This window comes from Lampris incognitus, chromosome 9 (genome assembly GCF_029633865.1).
Source record: "Lampris incognitus isolate fLamInc1 chromosome 9, fLamInc1.hap2, whole genome shotgun sequence".
Taxonomy (NCBI): Eukaryota; Metazoa; Chordata; class Actinopteri; order Lampriformes; family Lampridae; genus Lampris; species Lampris incognitus.
Window position 1 is genome coordinate 48,930,960 of NC_079219.1, and position 26,286 is coordinate 48,957,245.

The window sequence follows — 26,286 nt, forward strand, 5'->3', positions numbered from 1 at the left end:
GACAATCGCTCGACCTTTAGCCAATGACTAACGTGTCTACTTATTCATACACGTTACACTATGATTTCAGATGTAGCCATCGACTTGACAATCTACCTCTTCTTGGTGACAAACCAGTTGGTACTCACAGCTATAAACTTCTTTTTTTTTTTAAATCTGATACTGAGTGCCCTGGCAATCTTTTTCTTTTTCTTATTTTAATGGCGACTGGCAAATAGCAAAATTGTGCATTACTGCCACTAAGTGGTATGGCGTGTGGATCAGGATCCCCCCCTTTTTTTGTGCCGCCCATGGTCGTTGTAGTAGTTTTTAAGTTCCGGTCTCAGTGGTTATTTTCAGTTATTTTTTCTTTGTTTTTTCTTTTTTTTTTTACATTTCACGTTTGATAGGCCTTGTTACGTTTGTTAGATTAAAGCAAGTCAAGGCAAGGCAAGTCAAGTCAACTTTATTTGTATAGCCCAATATCACAAATTACAAATTTGCCTCAGCAACACAACATCCTGTCCTTAGACACTCTCGTCGGATAAGGAAGAACTTCCTAAAAAAAACGAAAGAAAAAAAATCACTCTATAACAGGGAGAAAAAAAATAGGAAGACACCTCAGGTGGAGCAACAGAGGAGAGCTTTCTCTCCCAAGACGAACAACGTGCAATGGATGTTGTGTTTACACAATTTACATAATACAACACTGAAAGAGCATAACAGAATTATAATGGAAATATAAAATTTATGAAGAATATGATGCGCAGGATGCCAAGCAGTGTCCAGACGCCACCGGAACAGCCCAAGACCTGAGCAACGACCAGCATCACCATGTAAAAAAAAAAAAGTAAGTATATTAGAATTGGTGCATTATTAATATATTAATAATATTCTAGTATACAAGCACAATATACTAGTATGTCAGTTTAGTTTATAGTATAGTTATTTAAGTATGATATTTTTTAAAAAATTATTTTTGTTTACCTGCTTCAAACTGGCCACAAAATTCACGTGGAGTTCCTTTTGGAAGAATAAGGATTCTTTTCTTTTCTATTTTATTCTTCTCTATGCTATTTCATTCTATTCTTCACGTGGAGTTCCTTTTGGAAGAATAAGGATTATTTGCTATTCTATTTCATTCTTTTGCTATGCTATGCTATTTCATTCTATTATTTTTTATTCTAGTTTATCCTTTTCTATTTTATTATTTCATATTCTATTTTGTTCTGTTTTGCTTTATTCTATATCGTACTTTCATTTTCCCTCTGAGGCGTGAAATCGACAACCTTCGACTGTAATCTCGTAGATGTTGGCTGTAATCTCGCGATATCCAGGCGGCGAGTGCCTGGTAGGAATAATGGCCGCCTTGGTAGTGATGGCTAGAACGGGGAAGAACACCAGGAGCGTATCGGAGCGTTTTAGCTGACCAGAAAACATCATTAATTAATGGTCTCTCCCTTCTACCTGACCCCGAGAACGGATGGGTAGAGGGGGTCTCTCCAAAAGACACAAGAAACGAAAGAGATTTAGGATCGGAGGATAACTGAGGAACGCTAACGCTAGCCGTGGTAGCTAACGACGCTAGCTGGCCGTCAACACGGCGGTCACTGCCGGGAACGAACCCGAGCAAACCCTCGACTATTGTCGGCCGGGGAGTAGCGGAGGACACGCTGAGAACAGGCTGGAGCGTTTGATCAAAAGACCTAGCCTGTCGCTAATATGAGCGGTCCGGGACAGGAGAGCGAACCAGAGGCGAAGGTCCTTCACATCAAACGACTGTACAGGTGAGTTAGCCGGGCCGTTTAGGCAGGCTGAGGTCGGTGCTAAGCTAGCGTTGTTTTGGGCTAGTAGCAGGCGACTACCGCTGGCCACAGGCTCCCTATTCTCAAGGATCTGCCGGGAGGATCGCAATTTTGATCAACTGCTCCCTGAATACAGAAAAAACCAACAAAAAAAAAGTTCGGAATATTTTTATTTTGTTAGGAGAAGGGTTAATTGTCAATGCTGTGGCCATTGTCGAATTCGTATTGCGCTATGGCAGTGCGTTACATTATGTACATTTATACAATAATACCATGGTCTAGTGCTTTTCATTAATGATATATTTATTATCGCTGTTTGGATAGTAGTTATTTAATGTTTGTCAGTATTAATTCAAATGGTTGTTGGTGAGTTGCCCTAACATCTACTTACTGAGAGAAACTGGTTAGATGAGTTCGTTGTTTTTTCCCGTTGGATCATTACCTTCTTTTTATCTATGCACTTTCACTTAACGTAAAAGCACATTGTATTTCAACGTACGAACCTTACTATATGGGCTGAATGAAGTTTAATTGACCTTTTCGCAAAGTTCCATCCCCCTTAGTTACTGTTGCTACGCCCGTCAAGCTTTTCAGGAAGTAGTCAGAAAACGCCAAAACATGAAGGAAGAAATCAGCGCATTCCCAGAGAAAATAAGTGATGTATTTTGGAGTAATTCCTCTTTAATATCATCCTGTGCAAGTCAGAAGGGGTTACAGTATACAAATACATTTAGAATATTAAAATTAACACCGAAGGGGACACGACTTTGAGGGTAAAGCTTACCAGTCGTAATCAAAGAATGAGAAAGCCCATCAACTAATTCTGAAACACACCCAGAATAAAATTGTGGACCAGTCATGCTCTTGAACTGCAGGGTAAGTTAAATAATTCAGCCATTGTTGGAATCTTTTTCATAATCCATTGTCATCATCCTCTGCAGTGCCACACTCACTGAAATTAAGGTTACAAGTGACATTCCAATAATGCTATACAATAAATGAATAACAATGAAGTTGAACAGTAACAATTCACTCTGTAAGCTTCAAAATCTTGACCCTGTGGCAAGATTGGTGTCACAGGAGGGTTTTGAGATGGAGGGACGGACACAGGTTAGGCGGTTTAACACAGACGTCTGAGTTTCTGTCTCTCTTTTCCCGCACGGGTTGGTGCACTCTGGTGTTGGAGCTGCCTTGCTCTCTCGTCGTGGAAATCTTGCGTTGCTCCCTTCTCGTTTCAAATTGTTCACCTTTATGGTTGTCAGTCAGTGTCAGTCCAGGATCCAGCCTTACTGTAGAATATAAAGGGCAGTTTGGCACACCTGAGGTTGATCAATAATCAGCCTGCTATCTTGTCTGCTCTCCCGCGACCCACGCCTGCTCTCTCTCCCCTTGCATCCTAGGCTAAACCACATCTCACTACCACATACCAAAGTTCCGTTTTTCACAAGAGGAACTTGCATTTTGAATACTGTTCGGATAAACTATACTGCTGAAAACCACTTGAACTTAATATTTTAAAACTTTGTTCTCAAAAAGTGCTTCCTGATATTTTTTCACGAATGATCAGTTCCACTTTTATCGAGTTTAGTCCAAGCAGGATTCCAGGTATGTTAGTGGGCTAGCTATTGCTGTATTAGGTATTTCTGGCCACAGACTACGCTGGTCACGTTTGTGAGTCAGTAATACATCGATCTGTTGATAATGATAATAATCATTGTGTGGGTAAAAGTATCAATAATAATACATTGGCTATATTAGCTGTTGATAATAACTAGATAACTAACTTAGTAGCAGTCGCAGAAAGTTGAATCTGTTCATCTGGACACAGCGTTTATTCATGAGAGAAACGTTTCATTTCAGTCTCAACTGACTGCAGGTATCCCCACACTTATAAACAGCACAGTGGCATAACGACCGAAAACAACAATCTGTTTCATATGGAAATTACTGTGACCATTAACTAGAGTTACAGTAGCCATGTGTACTATTCACAGACGATTGGGGAATAGTTGCATTCACAGCATTGTAAGATGGCGAAAAATCGAGGCAAATCCCACTAGTGGAATTGATCACAGCCATGGAATTGGCAATCCGTAACAATAACATTGCGGAAGCGGAGCAACTGTGGACGAAAGTTTCAGCCTGCCTGGGCAATGCGAAGGTGCTGCTGTCAAACACCAACAGAGGAATCTACTCACAACTCTTAAGTAAGGTCAATAACATCATCGTCCTTCCGGCGGACAAAGGCAGATGTACTGTTTTATTAAAGCAGACAGGCTATCATGAGAAATGTATGATGTTACGTAGCTACATAAATACTTATGAGCCCCTGAAACGAGATCCAGGGAGTGGTTACAAGAAAAAGGTGATAGGTTGTCTGAAGCTGTTAGAACAGGACAATGCTATTGTCAAAGTTTTATACCACAGATTATACCCAGGGGAAGCTACAACTATTCTGTATGGTTTATCTAAGATACATAAACAGTATGTGCCATTACTGCCTATTTTTAGTATGATTAACTCAGTGATCTATAGCATCTCTAAGTTTCTGGCATCTATTCTTAACCCGTTCATAGGCAGCAATAAACATCACATTCAGAACACTGGATTTTGTGGATAGGTTGAGGAACATCATTATTGAAAGAGGATGAAACAATGGTCTCTTATGATGTTACGTCTCTATTCACATGTGTTCCTGTTGATGAAGCAATGGAGGTAGTCCATGTCAAATTACAAGACGACCCCACCCTTAGTAATAGGACCACCCTTAACACTGACCAAGTGTGTCTGCTCCTGAAGCTGTGTCCATGTACTTTACATACAGGGGCAGTACTATAGGCAGAAGAATGGCTGTGCTACAGGTTCCCCAGTTTCACCTCTAGTGGCAAACTTGTATATCGAGGAAGTGGAAAAAAAGGGCTCTGGTGTCATATCCAGGGACACCACCTAACCATTGGTTCAGATTTGTGGATGACACCTGGGTTAAAATTAAATCTCAAGACCATATTAACTCTGTGGACAACCACATCAAGTTCACCAGGGAGGATGTGAAAAATGACAGATTAGCCTTCTTAGACTGTGAAATTGCAATTGGTGATGGGGACATTTGATTGTCGATGTTTACTGTAAACCAACACATACTGATCAGTACTTAAGGTTTGAATCTCATTATCCACTGGAGCACAAAATAGGAGTCATCAGGGTGCTGTACCAAAGATCTGACAACATCCCCACCAACACAACGGCCCGGGGAAGGGGAGAAATTTCATATTAAACAGGTCCTAGTTAAGTGTGGTTATCCTAACTGGCCGTTTGTCAAAGCCAGGAAGATAGCCAAACAGTGCACCAGCTGATTGAAGAGAGGCAGCAGCTGTCACCAGTGGTGATTCCATATGTGGTGGGAGTGTTGGAACAGTTGAGATGCGTATTTTCCAAACACCGCGTCTCAGTTGCTTTCAAACCCCAAAACACGCTGCACCAGAAATTGGTCCACCCCAAGGATCGGGTCCCTTGGCACAAACAGAGCAATATTTGAGCAAGATTATTGAGCATGCATAAAGACATAACTTAGTCCCAAATTTACTGTGGAGCAAACAATGGTATTTTCATTGATTTTGGTTGGATTAAACTGGCCATGGGATCTGCCACACTGCTTAATCCATTGTTGACTTCACTCTTCTTGCGTTTTGGATTTCGGGACGGGAAAGACAATTACATCCCCCTCCAAACTTTTCGGATACATAGTATCTGATTTGCAGGTCCCATAGGCATGCTGTTTCAGCATTTTGCTGTTTATTGAAAGCTTGACGGACCTCCCCCACATAGAAAACTGTGCTAAGGTAGAATTGGACAAGAACCGTTCTGGGGCGGGACTTTGTGAAATTGATTTGTAGTTGCCTGTCAAAGTACAGGTATTTGCCCTCTATTTTTCCCTCTTTATAATATACACCCTTTTCACTTGCATTCACTAGCCAGCGAAAAGGGTGGCAGTATTAGAGTCGTACAATGAAATGGTGGCCCTGTTTTCTGTTTGCGGCATAAGACGTTCTGTTTGCCACTCCTACTCTCCTAAAAAAACTTCGAAATCTCCTTGATTGGAGTGGCATGAGGTTGGTAACTTCAGCTGGTCATTATAAGCAAGAATTCAGTTCATCCACCTTTAGAGTTAATCAGTCAATCAAATAAACTCTTTGTCGCATGTTTCACACATTAGATTACAATGCAATGCACTTTACATGAAGTGAAAGTGCAGATGAAAAGAGGGAAACGGACAAAAGGGAACATCTGGCCATGCAGCTGTTCTCAGTAGGTCGATGTCTCGCTCATCTCGGGTTAATTTTCCTGCTTCCTCTAAGACCCAGTTCTTTTTCGGTGATAATCAGCTCCCTGGTTCTTGGATTTACAACCCAGTTCTTGTACTCTTACATCAGCTGTTGTGGTAATTGGCCTCAAACCCACCCAATAACGTCTTATCTTTGCTCTGGGACAAAATCCCTGCTTTTTTTTCCCAGTGGGACTCAAACCCCCAGTTCTGGGACTCTTTACCCAGGTAATTAATAAAGGTGAAGGTGATTAAAAATTAACCGGTCAGGTAAAAGTTGTGAAGCACTAAAATCTGCTGTGTTTATCAAACACACAGCATGGTCACCAGTGACAAGAGGTTAGCTCCTGAAATCACATTGACTAGCATTAGCAAACAGTGCATTTAAGTCAAGGAAATGAAACCAAGAATCCTGCCAAACCTGTATTGACTTGCTAATGTTATGCTGCGTCGTCATTCCTTTGATTGCAGGGATGTTTGCTGCCTACACACTGTTTAGCATGTATTTTTCACCTGTGTCATTTTGTTAATGCCTTCTTTTGCTTAACATCAATTTAGGGCTGTGGTGGAGTCTGTGCATAAGCTGGATGTCATCATTGGCAACAAAGTATCATACAGAGAGGTCTTCAAGCCAGAGAATATAAGCCTTCGTAACAAGTAAGGTCAAACAGGAATCTTTGAGAACTGTAACTTTGCCAGTAATGGTTACCTGTGTCCTCTGTGCAATCAGTAAAACGTGATCTGGCGCACAGTCATATATTCATATTTGATGTTTATGAACCCTGCCTTGTAAAGGCCTCTATAACTGCCTGCCTCCAGCTCAATGTACAGCTAGTCAATGCCTGTCTGATCGTTATCAGAGCTTATCCCCTCTGTATATTTATTTGATCCTTTTTTAAGAAGAAAGCAAATCTCACTTTAGTATTGAGTAATAAAATGCCACTTGTTAACCATACCTTAAATAAAGGTATGGTTAACACAGCAGCACAAACTGAGACTGATGCTGTTGTTGACCCCAATGTTTCTGCCTGGTTTTGAAGCTTGTAACAGAAGTCTCAGTGACATATATTTTGAAGAAAGAGAGTTACTGAGATTGAATGGTACAGTCTACATAAAATAAGTGTCTTTGACATATATCATGAAAATAACAATTCTTCCTTCTTTGATAGGTTCAAAGTGAAATTGCATGGTTTGGACACCAGTCTGTGAACTGTGGTTGTACACATATGCACATTGGGTTTTTTTTTATTGGTGTGTATTCATTGGAAGTCAGTCAACAGACTATGAGTACTCCACTAACCAACTAGTAATGAAGCTCTCTGACCAACTAACTTGTGTATGTGTTTGTGTCCAGGTTGAGGGAGCTGTGTGTGAAGCTGATGTTCCTCCACCCGGTTGACTATGGTCGCAAGGCTGAGGAGCTACTCTGGAGGAAGGTCTATTATGAGGTCATCCAGGTCATCAAAACCAACAAGAAGGTAAATGGTTGAGTGACTTTGCGTTTGTCATCCAACCAGTGGTGACTGTTAAAACATTTTGTCACAGACACGGGCAACACTTAAACGAGAAAAAAGGCAAAACTCACTTCAAAATGTTTTTTGTATGGAATTTAAACAACCATATGGAGAAAACCAGTTAAGTAAATGAATGTGTGTAGATATTATATACCAATGACTCTCGGATAGTCAGCAAAAAGTTTTGTATCCCACTGATTGTTCTGACCGTTTTATTGAAATCAGGGATGTAGTGTTTTAATTTGCTTGCATAAAAAAGCATAGCTTTGACTCCAAATCTGCAATATCTTAACTGTTTTACAAGATGTATCCTTAAAATTTGCTCTTGTTGGAATGTTAAACACTGACATCATGCCACTACATGCTCGAAAGTCATATATCAGCAACAGTCCCATTTGGTTAACATTGGTTACGCTTTGACTGCCTTCCTCACTATTTTTGTGCGGATGTCTTTTTTGACTATAGGAAAACACTAACGGTTAAAAAGGGTCACTGTTGCCAAATGCAATCCCTTACCCTTTCAATGACAGTACCACACTGTACTTGTTAAGATGCTTTGTGTATCTGTGTGAATCAAACCCCTCATCCTAGCAGATGGTCCTTTGTTCCATTTCATACTCATTATGCTTGGATAGTTTTTGGACTTTTGCTCTCTCAATAAAACTGAAAAGATGCGACCTGCAGATAAAAAGGCAAAACTGTCTCTCAGTCAAATAATTCACAATCAAATTTCAAAGCTTAAGAACATTTGGTAATTATTTAAAATCACAAGAATATTCAATAGATGATCTAACTAATAACATGACTTCCCTTCCTCTGTTGTGTCTCCTGCAGCACATACATAGTCGCAGTGCGCTGGAGTGTGCCTACAGGACCCATCTGATCGCTGGTGTGGGCTTCTACCAGCACCTGCTGCTCTACATCCAGTCTCACTACCAGCTGGAGCTACAGGACTGCATCGACTGGACTCATGTCACGGATCCGCTCATTGGTCAGACACAGTAGACACACACACACGTAGGGGGCACAGACAGCGTTGGCCTCAACACTAACTGTTGAAACACCCTATCTCCTTTTGCATGTGTCTCTATCACTATTACACTATCTTTGTATCTCTCATAAGGACATCATCAAATTCTATGCACTGTGTTTTGAAAAGTATGAAATCTCAGTACCAGAGTCTACTGCCACTACTTTCGGCTGCTCCCGTTAGGGGTCGTCACAGCGGATCATCCGTTTCCATTTCTTCCAGTCTTCTGCATCTTCCTCTGTCACACCAGCCACTTGCATGTCTTCCCTCACCACATCCATAAACCTCCTCTTTGGTCTTCCTCTTTTCCTCTTCCCTGGCAGCTCCATATTCAGCATCCCTCTCCCAATATAGCCAGCATCTCTCCTCCACACATGTCCAAGCCATCTCAATCTTGCCTCTCTTGCTTTGTCCAAACCATCCAACTTGAGCAGTCCCTCTAATATAATCATTCCTAATCCTGTCCTTCTTCGTCACTCCCAATGAAAATCTTAAGCATCTTCAACTCTGCCACCTCCAGCTCCGCCTCCTGTCTTTTCGTCAGTGCCACTGTCTCCAAACCATATAACATAGCTGGTCTCACAACCATCTTGTAAACCTTCTCTTTAACTCTTGCTGGTACCCTTCTGTCGCAAATCACTCCTGACACTCTTCTCCACCCACTCCACCCTGCCTGCACTCTCTTCTTCACCTCTCTCCTGCACTCCCCGTTACTTTGAACAGTTGACCCCAAATATTTCCACTCATATGCCTCATCACCTCTACTCCTTGCATCTTCAGCTCACTATCCTCCCTCTCATTCACGCGTAGGTATTCCGTCTTGCTCCTACTGACTTTCATTCCTCTTCTCTCCAGTGCATACCTCCACCTCTCCAGGCTCTCCTCAACCTGCACCCTACTATCTCTACAGATCACAATGTCATCCGCAGACATCATCGTCCATGGAGACTCCTGCCTGATCTCGTCCGTCAACCTGTCCATCACCATTGCAAACAAGAAAGGGCTCAGAGCCGATCCTTGATGTAATCCCACCTCCACCTTGAACCCATCTGTCATTCCAACTGCACACCTCACCATTGGCACACTTCCCCTCATACATATCCTGCACCACTCCGACATACTTCTCTGCAACTCCCAACTTCCTCATATAATACCATACCTCCTCTCTCGACACCCTGTCCTATGCTTTCTCTTAATCTACCAAGACACAATTTAACTCCCTCTGATCTTCTCTATACATCTCAGTCAACATTCTCAAAGCAAACATCGCATCTGTGGTGCTCTTTCGTGGCATGAAACCATACTGCTGCTCGCTAATCATCACCTCTCCTCTTAACCTAGCTTCTATTACTCTTTCCCATATCTTCATGCTGTGGCTGATCAACTTTATACCTCTGTAGTTGTTACAGTTGTGCATATCGCCCTTGTTCTTGAAAATCAGTACCAGTATGCTTCTTCTCCACTCCTCAGGTATCCTCTCATTTTCCAAGATTGTGTTATACAGTCTAGTTAAAAACCCCACTGCCATCTCTCCTAAACACCTTCATGCCTCCACACTTATGTCATCAAGACCAGCTGCCTTTCCACTCTTCATCCTCTTCATAGCTGCCCTCACTTCTTCCTTGTTAATCCACTGCACTTCCTGATTTACTATCCCCACATCATCCAACCTTCTCTCGCTCTCATTTTCTTCATTCATCAGCCCCTCAAAGTACTCCTTCCACCTTCTTAGCACACTCCTCGGTTGTCAGCACATTTCCATCTCTATCCTTGATTGCCCTAACTTGCTGCACATCCTTTGCAGCTCGGTCCCTCTGTCTAGCCAATCTGTAGAAGTCCTTTTCTCCTTCCTTAGTGTCTAACTTGTCATACAACTCACCATGCGCCTTTGCCTTTGCCACCTCTCTCTTTGCTTTAAGCTGCATCTCCTTGTACTCCTGTCTACTTTCTTCATTTCTCTGACTATCCCACTTCTTCTTTGCCAACCTCTTCCTCTGTATAATTTGCTGTACTTCCTCACGCCACCACCAAGTCTGCTTGTCTTCCTTCCTCTGTCCTGATGACGCACCAAGTACCTTCCTAGCTGTCTCCCTCACTATTTCTGCAGTGGTTTTCCAGCCATCTGGCAACTCTTCACTACCACCCAGTGCCTGTCTTAACTCCTGCCTGAACTCCACACAACAGTCTTCCTTCTTCAACTTCCACCATTTGATCTTCGGCTGTGTCTTCACTCGCTTCCTCATCTTGGTCTCCAAAGTCATCCTACAAACCACCATCCGATGCTGCCTAGCTACGTTCTCCCCTGTCACCACCTTGCAGTCTCCAATCCCTTTTAGATCGCGCCTTCTACATAAGATATAGTCCACCTGTGTGCACTTTCCTCCACGTCACCCTGTGTTCCTCCCTCTTCTTGAAATATGTATTCACCACAGCCATTTCTATCCTTTTCGCAAAATGGACCACCATCTGTCCTTCCACATTTCTCTCCTTGACTCCATACCTTCCCATCACCTCCTCATCACCTCTGTTCCCTTCACCAACATGTCCATTGAAGTCCGCTCCAATCACCACTCTCTCCTCCTTGGGTACCCTCTCCACCACATCGTCCAACTCACTCCAGAATTCTTCTTTTTCGTCCATCTCACACCCAACTTGCGGGGCATATGTGCTGATAACATTCAGCAATACACCTTCGATTTCCAGCTTCATACTCATCACTCTGTCTGACACTCTCTTCACCTCCAGCACGCTCTTGACATACTCTTCCTTCAGAATTACCCCTACCTCATTTCTCCTCCCATTCGCACCATGGTAGAAGAATTTGAACCCACCTCCGATACTCCTGGCCTTACTCCCCTTCCACCTGGTCTCTTGCGCACACAGTATGCCTACCTTTCTTCTTTCCATCATATCAGCCAACTCTCTCCCTTTACCAGTTATAGTGCCAACATTCAAAGTTCCGACTCTCACCTCCACACGCCTACCCTTCCTTCTCTCTAGCTGCCTCTGGATATACCTTCCCCCTCTCCTACTCCTTCGCCCAACAGTAGCATAGTTTCCACCGGCACCCTGCTGGTTAACAGTACCGGTGGTGGTCGTTGGTAACCCGGGCCTCGACCGATCCGGTATGGAAATTTATGATCCGCATATTTGATTTGGCAAAGATTTTACGCCGGATGCCCTCCCTGACGCAACCCTCCCCATTTGTCCGGGCTTGGGACCGGCACTAAGAATGCACTGGCTTGTGCATCCTCAGTGGCTGGGTTTTAAAACTCCAGACTAGGATTAATCACAGTCAGAGCTGGAAATCGTTTCAGTAGCTAAAATAAAACATTTCCCACGGCTGAGCTATGTTTTCTTACAAATGTTCTATGAGTGAAAGTCAATCAGCAGAACAGCCATTCGTCTTGATTCATTTTATAACATGAAAACTGTGATGGTTATACGCATTTGAGGTCTTTTTTTAATAAGGGCTTTGCAATTATGATAGCCTGATCTCTCTGGTTTCATGTCAGATTTGGTGGCTTTGTGCGAGGGTGCGCCAGGGAGGCTGCGGATCCACAGACCGACAGGCTAAACGTTTTTATTAGGTAGATTTTTTTTAGCTTGAGTGTTGTGTATTAAAAACTTTTTTCCCCCATATTTCCCATTCAATCAACTTGGGTGCAATGCAAAAGCCCTACAGTAGCAGGAAAAACATTGGTTTTTCTGTCCATACGTGCGTGTATTTCCCTTCTCCCTGTAGGCGAAAAAAAGGTGGTTTGTTGCCAAGTTTGAACACCGGAGAAGGGGAGATGCTCAACACCTGGCAGAGGTTTATCTACCTTCTACTGAGTGTGCTCTTCCAGTGCTCAATGCATTTGCTAATTCAAAATAGGTTTATTTTTCAAATTAGTTCAAATAATTATTTTAAATGAATAGTCTAGCTCTGTATAAAACTCACTTCATGATCAGAAAATATTTAAAACTCAAATCTCAATTTAATACTGATTTTAATGGGAGTAGAAGAGAGTTGGGCTTGCGTCAGCCATGAAGAATTGAAACTCGGGAATTGTTTTTCACTTGGACGCGGCCATCTGATGTGACGTAATGCCGATGCAACACAGGCAGTGGAACACCTTGCCTTGATTGCAAGGGATAGAAAAGATGACCGTCAACACACCACTCTAAATGCATTGCTAAGGGGCTTCAGTGGTGCTTGGGGGTAACGCAGAATTCCTCAAGCACTGTTTCATAGAGGATAGACTCATATCCAGTGTGTGATACATCAGACATAGATTGGTATAGTGTAGGATATATCGTCTAAAATAAGAATACAAAACCATTTTTAAATTGAGTTTTAAGTGCCGAAAGAGGGCTTGATCAGACTATAAAAGGACTGGCGGCCAACAGCAAAGATTTGTTTTGTCAGACTTTACCTGAAGGACGTTTCCTTTACCTGAAAAATGTTTCCCAACAGGCCGAAAGAAACCAGTGTCAGCATCCCCCAAGGAGATGGAGTGGGCACAGATGGCCTGTCATCGCTGTCTGGTCTACCTGGGAGATTTAGGTAACACCATGATGATGGAATATTCAACGTGTATCTCTCTACCAAGACTGTTGAGGTGTGGGGCAGCAGTATCAGAATTGTTTCATCAAGCTTGAGAGCTTTTGGCAGACCAATAGAGAGTATTGATGGGAAAAATCTTATTTATGTAAATTACGTTGTATGATCATATTGAAGAATATGGCAGGATCCTAATGATATGTATAGTGTTACAATTCTTTTAGGAAATTTCTTCTTTTTGGTTGGGGTTTGTTTTTAGGACATCACATAGATAGGTTAGTCAGTGTTTAACATTCATTCTAGCTTCAGCTTTTGGGCTCGAGTTTGGTTTTGGTGACGGACTTGGTGTGAAAACATTTGATAAATGGGGTCCAACATAAGCCTCCAGTTGTTCTCCACCTTTCCTCTTAAGAGATCTGTGGTAAAATTAGTTTTATTTGTTCCCTGTTCACAGCCCGTTATCAGAATGAACTGGCGGGGGTGGAGGCCGAGCAGCTGGCTGAGAGGTTCTATCACCAAGCCCTGTCAGTCACGCCCCATGTAGGTGAGTGACCGTAACACAACACCTCTATCACCGTCCTGCATTGCCCTGCAGTCATGGAAAACCCCAGAAAAGTAGGAGATCTATTGAAGGTTCATGGAAAGCGATGTGTAAATAACATGTTCGATGTATATTGGGTAAATGCAGTAGTGATTGGTTGAGAATCCTCAAATATTGGATATCCTTTGGTAGTTGTACTCAAGCTACTACCGACCTGGGAAATAAGTGAATAAATGCAGGAGGAAACATTTGACCTTAACAGCCAGTAAAAACTGATAGTAGAAATAATGCTGTATGTCATGGAATTATCATGGAAAAGTTAGAGATTTTAGTTGGTTAATATATAGGGGGTGTTTTTTCAGGTGAACTTCACCTCTGTATGACTTATTATGGAGTACATAGGAGATACACTGACAAATGTTTAACTTCTGGTAACTTGCTGTAGTTATTTTAAGAAACCAGTAGAGGGCCCTGTTTGCTTTGGCACGATTGTCAGGAAATCTGGTTAATTCTGATAAATAAATAAATAAAACATTTAAAAAAAAAAATATATATATATATATATATATATTATATATATATATATCATCACCATTAGCATTAAGTATTGGATTTACTGCCATGTTCAATGAGCAAATGCTTTAATATAGTCATTATTGACAAATGGCAATCCAAAACACATTAAAAAAAGTAATGTAATCTTCATTTGTCTTTATTAATGTATTGATCATGACCAGGTAACTGTTAATTTATTTTAATATTCCCACACCCATCTTTCATCTATTAACAGGTATGCCCTTTAACCAGCTCGGCACACTGGCAGGGAGTAAGTTCTACAACGTTGAGGCAACCTACTACTACCTTCGCTGGTGAGGAAAGCATCAGTAGTTGTACCTGTACTAATGACTTGATCCATTGAGCCAACTCCTACTGGTGACCAAATTTAACTGACCGATCATCTCTTCCTGTGTGAACCAGCATTCAGTCAGAGACACCCTTCGAGGGTGCCTACGGGAACTTAAAGCGCCTGTTTGACAAAGCTGCCAAGATGTACCACCAAGTGAAGAAGCAGGAGATGAAGAGGCTGTCGCCATCTCGACAAAGGTGGGGAGGGTTTGCAGGGGGTTTTCCTAAGGTCTAGAAAGTATTGGAAATGGAATTTGATTATTCTGGCTCTTTTATTTATATAGCTTTACACCCACTATGATTTGTTTTTGTGAATAATGAACCTCAGCAGCTGAGGAATACCATCTAGTTAAATCATATTGCCCAACCACTATTAGCATTCATGATACTGAAGACACAGGAAAAAATGTATATTTTTAAAATCTTGGGAAAGTTTAGGTTCGGACACTCCAGGTCTGTGGATGGTCTCTGAAATTAATAACAAGAGCAAAACAATCCCATTGTTTGGTTATTTAAGTTGATATACTGCTCAGGTGTGCCTTAGAACCACCGGTTCTCATAAAAGAGGTGCACATATTTGGTGCATTATTTTGTTTGGATTTCAACCACTGCTGTTGAAACTGTTTCAAACCATTTAACCAGTGAATGTTTTCAGATCACTTTTAAATTTGCTTTGATTTTTTTTTTTTTACCAAAGGGACAAATCAATACTCTCACCCCACTGAACTTTTTCTCAGATCGAAAGATATTAAGCGACTCCTTGTGAGCTTTATGTACCTCCAGAGTCTACTACAGCCCAAGAACAGGTAATGGCTCGCTGCATCACCCCATCTCATACTTTCTTTACATTTTACCCAGAATCCTTTATGTGTATTCATATAGGTGTTGCATTTAGATTGAATTTTAAGTAAAATTATTTCACATTGTTAGTGTCTAATAACTAATAAATAATAAATCTCCATCTATCAAATCAGAACCCGGCTATCTGGGCTAGAATCATCTACCAAAGTCAAAAAATTAGTTGTGTGACCATGGCGTTTTCCATCTGAGCCCAAGCTAACATATAAATATGACACTTTTCAGTTCAAATTGCCTCCTCAGAAGAGACAACAGCCAGTCACTACTTATGCCAGAATTCACATGGTCATGTGGTTAACAAGAACACCAGTAGACTGATTTTTACACCCTTATTGAGCCTTCGTGTTCAGCTAATCTGCTTAGTTCAATGCCCTACAAATGTCCAGCAGTCTTTATTAATGTCTCCTAACCCTTATCAGTGTTAATAGAGGTTCGTTAACATTAATTGTTAACATTCAGTCAGGTCCCCATTGTTTATTTCCTGAGCTACAAGTCTTTTCTATTCCTTGCTGTGTGGACACTTTATGTTGCTCTCGCTGTGTTCATAGCGTGACAGAGGCAGAGCTGACATCCTTGTGCCGGTCAGTGCTGGAAGACTTTAACCTAGTGCTGTTTTACCTGCCCCCATCGGCCCATGGCGGTCCTCACCACTCCCCCTGTGAGGAGGAGGAGGAGCAGCACAGCGACGGCTCCTGCCCCGCACTGCAGGATGCCCTGGTCTTCAAGATGGTGGTCACCTGCTTGATGGTGGTACACAGCCTGAAGAGAGGAGGTCAGTGTTGGAAGGCCAAGCGCTTCAAAATGTATGAATGCCATTGGGTGTCACAATATGACTAGGCTGGGGTTTGTAAGATGGAAAACTCAGTCATGAGATGCAGAAAATGGCTTCCCAATTCTGCCATCACATTTATATTATTTAAAGAATAAAAGAAAAGCTGATCCCATTCCTGTGCATCGTAACATGTAATGTCACTCTTCATCAACAGAAAAAATAAGTTTTCACATAAATCTTACACCAGTCATAATGTTTGGGTTTTGGCTGCAGGATCGAAACAGTACAGTGCATCCATAGCCTTCATGTTGGCTCTGTTCTCCCACTTGGTCAACCACGTCAACATCCGCCTGCAGGCTGAGCTGGAGGATGGAGAGAGCCAGGTGCCACCACTGCACACTGACAATGCAGGTAAGAGGAGGCGATCCTATCCCTCTGCATGGGGAGCAGAAAAAAATCATGTTAATCTAAATGTCTTTATGCATGCTCAATGATCCAGGTAAGAAAATAACAACATTGAATCAGTTCATCTGGACACGTTTGTTGAGAGAAAAACATTTCATCAGTCATCTAGGTGATGTCTTCAGTCTCAACTGACTGCAGGTACCCCCACCCTTATAAACAATACAGCGGCATAACAACCGAAAACAACGCTTGGTTTCATATGCAAATTGCTGTAACCATTAATTAGGGTTTCAATGGGAATGTATACTATTCACAGAGATGGCGACATATGTACTCTTAGCCCCCCCCGTTCAGGGATGGTCATTTCCTCTTCACATAGATGGCCTCTTTGACTTCCCGTTCAAATCAGTGTTCCTCCCTATCAGTGCTGTGAAAGAGTGTCCACTGGCCTGTAGATGGGTGTAGACTGCGGAGTCCTGGCCTGACACGTCAGCTCTTCTGTGTTGTGCCATCCTCTTCACCAGCGTCTGTTTGGTTTCCCTGATGTACAAGTCACGGCAGTCCTCCCTGGACTTCACAGCGTACATTAATTCGTTCTGTTTGTGCCGGGGGACTGATCCTTGGGGTGGACCAACCCCAAGGATCAGGTCCCCCCAGTTGTTTTCAGTCATTATGCCACAGTATTTTTTAGAAGGGTGGAGATACCTGCAGTCAGTTGAGACTGAGGAAGTCACTTAGATGAGTGATGAAACATTTCTCTCAATAAATGTTGTGTCCAGATGAACTGATTCAACTGTCTGTGATTTCCTTACCTGGATTATTGAGCATGCATAAAGACATTAATCTAACTTATTTTTTAACAGAAAACCAAAAAAACATGATTCAAAGTAAACTGTTCGCACAACATCATATTTCTGATAAATGGTGTTTATCAAACATCTTGGTCGAGGAGATAATTTTGGAACAAAAATTGGTTTTGTTATGAAAATGTGCTTTTCTAATGGAATGTGGACTCAGATCAGATGTTACATGAGATTTAGCTGGCCATTGGGCAGGATTAGAAATTTACACCTGTTTTCTTAATGTATCTTTCATTATGTCTTGACTAGTAACCCAAGGTAGAGCATTTGTTCAGTTTGTGAATGAGGTTTTAAGTTCGAAATAAGTAATTTAAAGAAAAGGTTATTTCAGGATAACAGAACTAACACTAACACAATTAACAAACCAACACAAACTATTTTTTCCAAGATGACCCAGAAATGAGGGATCCATTGGTCCCTCTAACCGACCCACCCGACAACCAGCAGCTGCACAACGGGTCCCTGGAGCGGGAGGATGAGGAGGAACAGGAAATGGGTGAAGATGGTAACGGCAGGGTCGGAGCCAAGAGGAGCAGCTTTGGGGTAGAGCAGCTGGATGAGGAGAAACGGAGGCAGAAGAAGAAATACTCCCGCTTGTCACGACTTCGCCGCCGGCGCTGTGCCCACAAGGATGGACGGCCAGAGGACGAGAGCGACCTGAGTGAGGGCTTTGAGAGCGATGAGGAGGAGGAGCAGGAGGAAGACGATGAAGTTGTCAACGAGAGGATGGGTCACCCCAATTCGACCGGCAATGTGCCTTCGTTGTCAGCTTCTCAGATTAACTCCTCCTCATTGCAGAATGAGAACAAGAGGGATGCCCTGGGGGAAGAGGGCAGCTGGGGCAGTGGCTCAGAGGAAGAGGAGGGTGGCACAGCCTTTGACGTGGAGACGGACTCGGACATGAACAGCCAGGAGTCGCGCTCTGACCTGGAGGACATGGATGACACAGAGAACTCTGACAACCATGAGAGCCGAGCACGGGATCCGCAGGACTATGAGGAAGATGAAGAGCGGCCTAAGGAGGAAGGTGGTGAGCAGGATGGCAGCACCCCTCCAATCACCAATGGGCCGCTGTTGCCCTGCAGTGACCCTAGTATCAGCAGCAACCTGCAGGCCATGTCCTCGCAGCTCTTCCAGAGCAAACGCTGCTTCCGCCTGGCACCCACCTTCAGCAATGTGCTGCTGCGGCCTCAGGGCTCCTCCTCTTCTGGGAACCTTACGCCCACTCCCACTGATGCCTCTGACACCCCCATCCCTTCCCAAGAGACCCCACCTCCGCCTGTGTACTCGCCCTGCGACGTGAACCCCAGTACCCCGAATGGAACCAACCAAAATGGTAATCGACCGTTTTCCTTCATTTATTGCTCCCTTTTCAAACCATACTCCTCACTCTCTGGTTATTTCCCCAGTTCCTTATATTAAGGTCCCATGAAACAGAATTTAGGACACCGCAAACTTCTGTGATTTGATGTTCATTTGAATGAAACAAAATAGTTGGGTGGAATTTAGTGAGAGGAAGCAGGTTGATTTGACTGACAGCTAATCATGGTGAGGCATTTTTAAAAGAATATGGATATCTATATGCTATTGGCTGGTTTTAATTTGATAATAGGAGATAATTTGTATTCTCTCAATTGGACATTTTTGTTAGTGTACACCTGCAAGTGCTGGATGACGTTCCAAAAAAAAAAATCATTGTATTTGTTAGGAAGAGAAAAACGCTTCTTTTTAACATGAAAATAAAATGATTATTTGTTCATGAACTTCTCGATCATAGTGTGAGTTGATATAAATTAAGTGGAGATAAAAGGGCTAGCAGGAATAGAAATATATGTTTTATTTCATGGGACCTTTAAGAAAACCTCCGTTCAGCCTTATCTGTTCATTTTAAAAGGATTTGATTGGTTTGATCATCATCTTACCTCCTTTCCTAGACCTGGACTCTGATTCAGAAGGCAGCCAGCACAGCAACCAGTCAGTACATAGTGAGAAGACGCTCCCGGAGAAACTGGAGATCCTGACCAATCAGGGACTCCTCCAGGTAGTGAAGGTCTTTGCTGATTGGCTAAGGACAAACACGGACATTATCCTCATGTGTGCAAAGGTAAGAATGAACTCTTTTTGACTCTTTCTCGCCAGCATTTTAATCATATTACCACTTCCAGGGTGGCTGTTTTCACTTTTGGTGGTCCGGTTCAGTCCACATTTTTTTCTGTGCAGAATTCTCAGAGTCTGTGGAACCGGCTGTCAGTCTTGCTCAACCTGCTGCCAGATGGCAGCAAGATTCTAGAAGCAGGTGAGTAGTCTGTGGTCTGTCCAGAGAGCAGACGTCTTCAGTTATGTGCCGTTGGAGGGTCTGAAGTCTGCAGACGTTCAGTCCAGCGGAGAGGGAACTAAACATGGCAATCAGTTGCTGTGGAGCTTGATTGTAATGAGAACATGCAAACTTTGGGCCCTCAACAGCACATGGTTCTGCCTTAGTATGACACGTCCGAAAATGATAACCTGAAAAGTTAAATGAGAGGAGCATTGTATCAGAATAAGAATTTGAATTACAATGTTTTACTTTGATTGTATTGTAACCCAAATTGGTTAAGACCATACACTAAATGACATATTCATTCCTTTTTTTTTTCTTGAAATAATTCTATTTACATGCAGTCTTGATGAGCCACACTGTATCTTTGCCTAAGTCATGAAACTGACAAAGTCACGTAGACGAGTGATGAAACGGTTCTCCAACTAAACTTTGCCCAGATGAACTGATTCAACTTTCTGGGAGCTCTTAAGTATACTGCATCCAGTTAAAATCCTGAGTTAAGGGGTTGCGCTGTGCGTGTGCGTTTGTGTGTGCGCGCGCGTGTGTGTGTGTGTGTGTGTGTGTGTGTGTGCATGGATGCATGCTTTTATTGCAGATCTGGGTCTGAATACAGAGGTGCGTGAGCTCCTAAATCTATGTGAGGAGCCTGGTTTGGTCCAGAACCTGCTGCTGCCTGAGGACAGGGCGTTACGTCACCTGCCGGCCCTCAGCCTGGCACACCGCCGCCTTGACTTCACCTGCCAAAAGCCCTCCCTCAGCCCTCTTCAGGAGGTACATACACACACACATACACAAATAAATGCACATACAGCTTTCAAATATTACAGTGATTCAGTATCAGTTGGTACATTTAAGGATACAAAGCAGTCTTGCTGTTGCTAAGGTCCTCTAAGGTCATGACAGTGCATGAGTGAGCACACACACACACACACACACACACACAGACCACTCGTTCAACTGACACGAAAAAGGAGACAGACTGCTTCAGTTTGAGTGAAAATGGGTATCGTTCATGTGGTTTGGAGTATATATATTCCACATTGGGCAGTTAATTACGCCAGTTATGGAAATCTGAAACATCAGGACAGCCACATGTCAAAACACTGATTACATAATAAAATTTAAATTCATATTGCTCTTGTTTGTTTGCTTCATCTTTTTTCCTGTTTTTTTTTTCTTTCTTTTTTTCTAACACACGATGTTTGTCTTTCTCTACCTTCTCTCCTCCTTCTTTCTCCCAGTGTGTCGTCCGTGTTTGTTGCATCCGCAGTTTTGGCCACTTCCTGACCAGTCTCCAGGGCAATGTGTTGCATTTCAACCCTGAGGCGGGTATCTTCACCAGCATCAGCCAGTCGGAGCAAGACAATCTGGTGCAGCAAGCCAAGGCCCAGTTCCGCATGGTGAGTGACAGTCCAGTGGATAAATGAGTTCGCAAACCACCCAGTTGCCCCTGTTCATTCAGCCATTCTGCACCCTGGACATTTGTAACAGTGGTGTTGTTTCATCATATGATCGGAGTTAATGACAAGAGAGAAGTTTAATGTAATGACCATGACTCATTCATCTCATCCCTTGTTGTTAAAGTGACTCTCTTGTGTAAATGCTCTCACACTGAATTCTCATTCTTTGTGTCCAGGCTGAGGAAGAGGCCCGTCGAAATCGCCTGATGAGGGATATGGCCCAGCTGCGACTACAGGTCTGGACATGATTTACATAAAAAATTTGGAAAACTTTGTCGTTAAATCATGATGTACATGTAACCACTGGTTTTAAGTGGTTGTAAATTTCCAAAATGTAATTTCTAACAAAAATATCAAACCTACAATCCTGAAGATTGTAGTTTCTTGTTTTTTTTTGTTTTTTGTTTTTTTTTTGTTTTTTTTTTTGTGCCTTAACTATCAGTCTCCTATGTAGATTTTGGTAAGGTGAGTGTTGTTTGAGATCCAAATAAACCAGCGTCACCAGGGCTGTTGTGTCAGCACCTTTCACACCACCAAACAAAAACCATGGTTGATGTTGTATCTGTGGGTAAAGGTCTTCTACCAGCTTGCTCTGTCATATCCGCATGTTAGAAACAACAACTTCACTTCTTCAAACTGACCACCCCTGCCTTCCTCTCCCTCATTTGGCTGCTATGATATAACACAACACCCCGTCATTTTTCCAGGGACAGTCCTACCAGACAGTAACCATACAAATTAACAGCTACAAAAGATGTTTGTGAATTAGCTTGGCTTAAATACATCAGCGATATAAAATATCAAAAAAGATTTTTTTTTTTTTTTTGCATGTTGAATTTGCAGTTCTGTCTTTTTTACTGTGACCGTGAGAGTGTTCCTGTATCAGTAGCAGCAAATCATGTGCCAGGGAGTCATGTGTATGCAGGTTTTCATTCCAGCCCAACACTACACCATCTGACTTCAATTATTGGTCCTCATCTGTCTAGTTGAAAGTGTGTTGATCAGTGAAATCAGCTGGTGTAGTGTTGAGTTGGGAAAGAAATCTGTATACACAAAGTCCTTCTGCTCCTAATCATTTTCCTCCATGGCACGTGGGCACCACTGTCGTGTACACCGATCAGCCAAAACATTAAAACCACTGAGAGGTGAAGTGAATAATATTGATTATCTCGTTACAGTAGCACCTGTCAAGGGGTAGGATATATCAGGCAGCAAGTGAACAAGCAAGGGTAGCACAGTGGCCCAGTGGTTAATGCTGTCACCTCACAGCAAGAAGGTTCTGGGTTCGAACCCCGTGGTTGTCCAACCTTGGGGGTCATCCCAGGTCGTTCTCTGTGTGGAGTTTGCATGTTCTCCCCGTGTCTGCGGTGGGTTTTCTCCGGGTGTTTCGGTTTCCCCCACCATCAAAAGAAACATGCAAGTTAAGGTTTAATACTCCTGTCTGTGCCACTGACCAAGGCAATGGGAAAAGAACTGGAGTTGGTCCCCGGGCGCAGCATGAAGGCAGCAGCCCACTGCTCCTAGCTACACAGAGCATAGCTAGGATGGGTTATTTTGCAGTAAATGAATTTCCCCAAGGGGATTAATAAAGGAGGGCGGCACAGTGGCGCAGTGTTTAGCGCAGTCGCCTCACAGCAAGAAGGTCCTGGGTTAGTCCAATCTTGGGGGTCGTCCCGGTTCGTCCTCTGTGTGGAGTTTGCATTTTCTCCCCATGTCTGTGTGGGTTTCCTCCGGGTGCTCCGGTTTCCTCCCACAGTCCAAAGACATGTAGGTCAGGTGAATTGGTCGTACTAAATTGCCCCTAGGTGTGTGTGTGTGTGTGTGTGTGTGTGTGTGTGTGTGTGCGTGTGTGCGTGCGTGCGTGCGTGCGTGCGTGCGTGCGTGTGTGGGCGTCAGCCTTGTGTGATGGCCTGGCGGGCTGTCCAGGGTGTCTCCCCACCTGCCGCCCAGTGACTGCTGGGATAGGCTCCAGCATCCCCACAACCCTGAGAGCAGGATAAGCGGTTCGGATAATGGATGGATGGATGGATTAATAAAGGAATTGGCGGTCTGCCCAGGGTGTCTCCTTGCCTGTCACCCAATGGCTGCTTGGATAGGCTCCAGCATCCCTGCGACCCGGATTCGGTTAAGCAGCTTGGATAATGGATGGATGGATTAATAAAGGAAACTTCAAAAAAAACCCAGAACAGTCAGTTCTTGATGTGTTGGAAGCAGGAAAAATGGGCAAGCATAAGGATCTGACTGACTTTGACAAAGGCCAAATTGTGATGGCTTAGACGACTGGGTCAGAGCATCTCCAAAACAGCAGGTCTTGTGGGGTGTTCCTGGTATACAGTGGTCAGTATCTATGGTCCAATGGTCATGACTCATGGGTGCGCAGGCTCATTGATGCACATGCGGAGCAAAGGCTAGCCTGCGTGGTCCGATCCCACAGAATACCTGCTGGAGCTGAAATTGCTGAAAAATTTAATGCTAGCTATGATAGACAGGTGTCAGTACACAGTGCATTGCGCCTTGCTGCATATGGGGCTGCGTAGCCACAAACCGGTTAGAGTTCCCATGATGATCCCTGTCCTCCGCCAAAAGCGCCTACAAAGAGCATGGGAGCATCAAAATTGGACCATGGAGTGAGGAAAGAAGGTGGCCTTGTCTGATGAATCATGTTTTCTTTTACATCATGGGGACAGCTGGGTGCTTGTGCGTTGTTTACGTGGAGAAGAGATGGCACTAGGATGCACTATGGGAAGAAGGCAAGCTGGCAGAGGCAGTGTGATGCTGTGGTTAATGTCTGCTGGAAAACCATGGGTCCTGGCATTCATGTGGATGTTCCCTTGACATGTGCCATCCACCTAAACATTGTTACAGACCAAGTACACCCCTTCATGGCAATTATATTCTGTGTTGGCAGTGGCCTCAGGTGGTTTTGATATTTTGGCTGATCGGTGTATGTTGTCCATATAAAATTCATCCATCCATCCAAAATCATCTGCTGCGTCTCTGTTCTTGTCTTACCTCTTGCAGTTGGAGGTGTCCCAGCTAGAAGGTAGTCTGCAGCAGCCCAAAGCCCAGTCCTCCATGTCGCCATACCTGGTACCCGACACAGCTGCCCTCTGCCAGCATCTGAACTTGACTCGGCAGCTGGCCAGCAGCGGTTGTTTCATCATCATCATCCCACGCACAGGTCAGTACGTCCCTGCCTTCTCCTCATCCTCATCCAGTTATGGAGTATCATGTTGTCCTGACCTGTAAGACAATAATACAAACTTTCCTGGATGGATTTACACTGTTTTTGTAAATGTGTGTTAGCTAAAGTTATTTTTTATTCTTAGCCAACAAGCACAGTTTCCCAGTTGTCAGAGAGGCCTCAGTTCAAACTCCTATCATGATAGTATTATCATAGTAATTACATAATATTTCACACGATATCAATTGATATATATCACAATATCTACTTGCATATTCAAAAATGCCCTGTTAACGAATCCACTTAAAATTCATCACATTGATTTGTTTGATATCAAACCAAAAATGATACTCCCTGAAATATTTCAGACCTCATTTGGTGAGAAATTTTAGGCAATAAGTTCTTGTAATTATTATTTGAGACAACAAAATTGTGTATCACAATACAACAATCCAAATTTCATCCTGATAAAATACAATAAACGATAATATTGAAATACTGACCCGCCTTATTCCCATTGAGGATGTCACAAATCTGATTTTATGAGTCACGTGCCTTAAATATATTTTGTTATAATCCCACTGAATCCCATCTGCTCCATCATTTTGTTGTAAGGCCATTGACTAAATGCCCAAAATGTAAATCAATAATATTCAACTTGGCAGGTTTGCTGAAGGGCACTCCAGCTTACATACTGCTCTTGTTTTGTAGTGATTGATGGTCTTGACATGCTGAAGAAGGAAAATGGTGGCGCAAGGGATAGTATTCGCTTTCTGGAGTCTGAGTTTCGCAAAGGCAACAGGTGGGTGTTTTATGGATGGACCTTATTTCACATTTGACAAGGTCCATTTTTACATTTTCTTTTTTTCTGAGAACTCTCCAGTCTCTTGAGGCACTTCACCATCTGTCTCAGTAAATGTTAAATATTGAAGAAGAAAGAACTGTGAGCTGTTTTTTCAAATGGATAAAATCGATACTTTCTTCTTTAATTGGCGGTTCAGTACCTTCCTATGTCTATATAGTTTTGTTTCTGGCCTAAATACTTCTCCTTCCTCCTCCAGGTACATCCGCTGCCAGAAAGAGTCAGGGCGAAGTTTTGAAAGAGATAAACTGAAACGTCAGGACATAGAGGCATGGTAAGCCTGGATGCATGTTGTAATCTCTCTCTTGATCATTTCAAGTCCTTGACTGTCATCTTCCACCAGTGAGAGAAGTCAGGAACTGTTTAATTTTAATGGATATGTCTCCTTTATGGCTTTGTGGTGTGTTGGTAGGCATCTTTATAAAATGGTGGACAGCTGCCGTCAGCTAACAGTCTCTCAGAGCAACGGAGATGAAGACACGACCGGCATGGTGACCATCCTCACTGGCCACTCGGTGGAGGAGATGGGAAACCGTTCAGCAGCAATGAAGGTCAGTGTATCACCATATATTATTGTATAGCAGGGCTGATCAAATCTTCATATCGATTTTCTTCTCAGTCCACAACAGAGTTTGGTGGATTACCTTTATTTTTAACCCTCATGTCTTTGGATTTCACTAATTAATTGCTAGTCTTTTTACCTTTTGGTAAAAAGGTATAGTCCCCATACTCCATGTACTCATCTGACAGACCGCTCTAGAATGAACTGATGAGAAGTAAAACATGGCCACCACTGTCATTCAGCAAACAACAACTTCTATTCATAGCTTAAGTTTCAATTTATTGGATTGATTAAATTTAATTGTAATTATTGCTCTTTTATCATAATGACCATTGTGAACAGACCATTACAGAGTGCATTC

At 42.9% G+C, this 26,286-nt stretch overlaps 1 protein-coding gene across 1 annotated transcript in view; it reads left to right on the forward strand.

Annotated features, from left to right (window-relative positions):
* The first annotated feature begins 1,348 nt into the window (after positions 1-1,348).
* Positions 1,349-26,286, forward strand: part of smg5 (SMG5 nonsense mediated mRNA decay factor) — a 29,919-nt gene continuing 4,981 nt past the window's right edge. Inside the window, exons 1-21 of the mRNA XM_056285969.1 lie at positions 1,349-1,766; positions 6,664-6,762; positions 7,460-7,583; positions 8,454-8,610; positions 13,109-13,198; positions 13,650-13,739; positions 14,527-14,605; positions 14,715-14,840; positions 15,380-15,448; positions 16,049-16,272; positions 16,546-16,683; positions 17,926-18,873; positions 19,472-19,641; positions 19,758-19,833; positions 20,453-20,628; positions 21,099-21,257; positions 21,494-21,553; positions 24,339-24,498; positions 25,213-25,303; positions 25,563-25,637; positions 25,776-25,914. Coding sequence (XP_056141944.1) covers positions 1,702-1,766; positions 6,664-6,762; positions 7,460-7,583; positions 8,454-8,610; positions 13,109-13,198; positions 13,650-13,739; positions 14,527-14,605; positions 14,715-14,840; positions 15,380-15,448; positions 16,049-16,272; positions 16,546-16,683; positions 17,926-18,873; positions 19,472-19,641; positions 19,758-19,833; positions 20,453-20,628; positions 21,099-21,257; positions 21,494-21,553; positions 24,339-24,498; positions 25,213-25,303; positions 25,563-25,637; positions 25,776-25,914 — 3,315 coding nt within the window. The 5' untranslated portion in view covers positions 1,349-1,701. The remainder of the gene's footprint in view (positions 1,767-6,663; positions 6,763-7,459; positions 7,584-8,453; positions 8,611-13,108; positions 13,199-13,649; positions 13,740-14,526; positions 14,606-14,714; positions 14,841-15,379; positions 15,449-16,048; positions 16,273-16,545; positions 16,684-17,925; positions 18,874-19,471; positions 19,642-19,757; positions 19,834-20,452; positions 20,629-21,098; positions 21,258-21,493; positions 21,554-24,338; positions 24,499-25,212; positions 25,304-25,562; positions 25,638-25,775; positions 25,915-26,286) is intronic.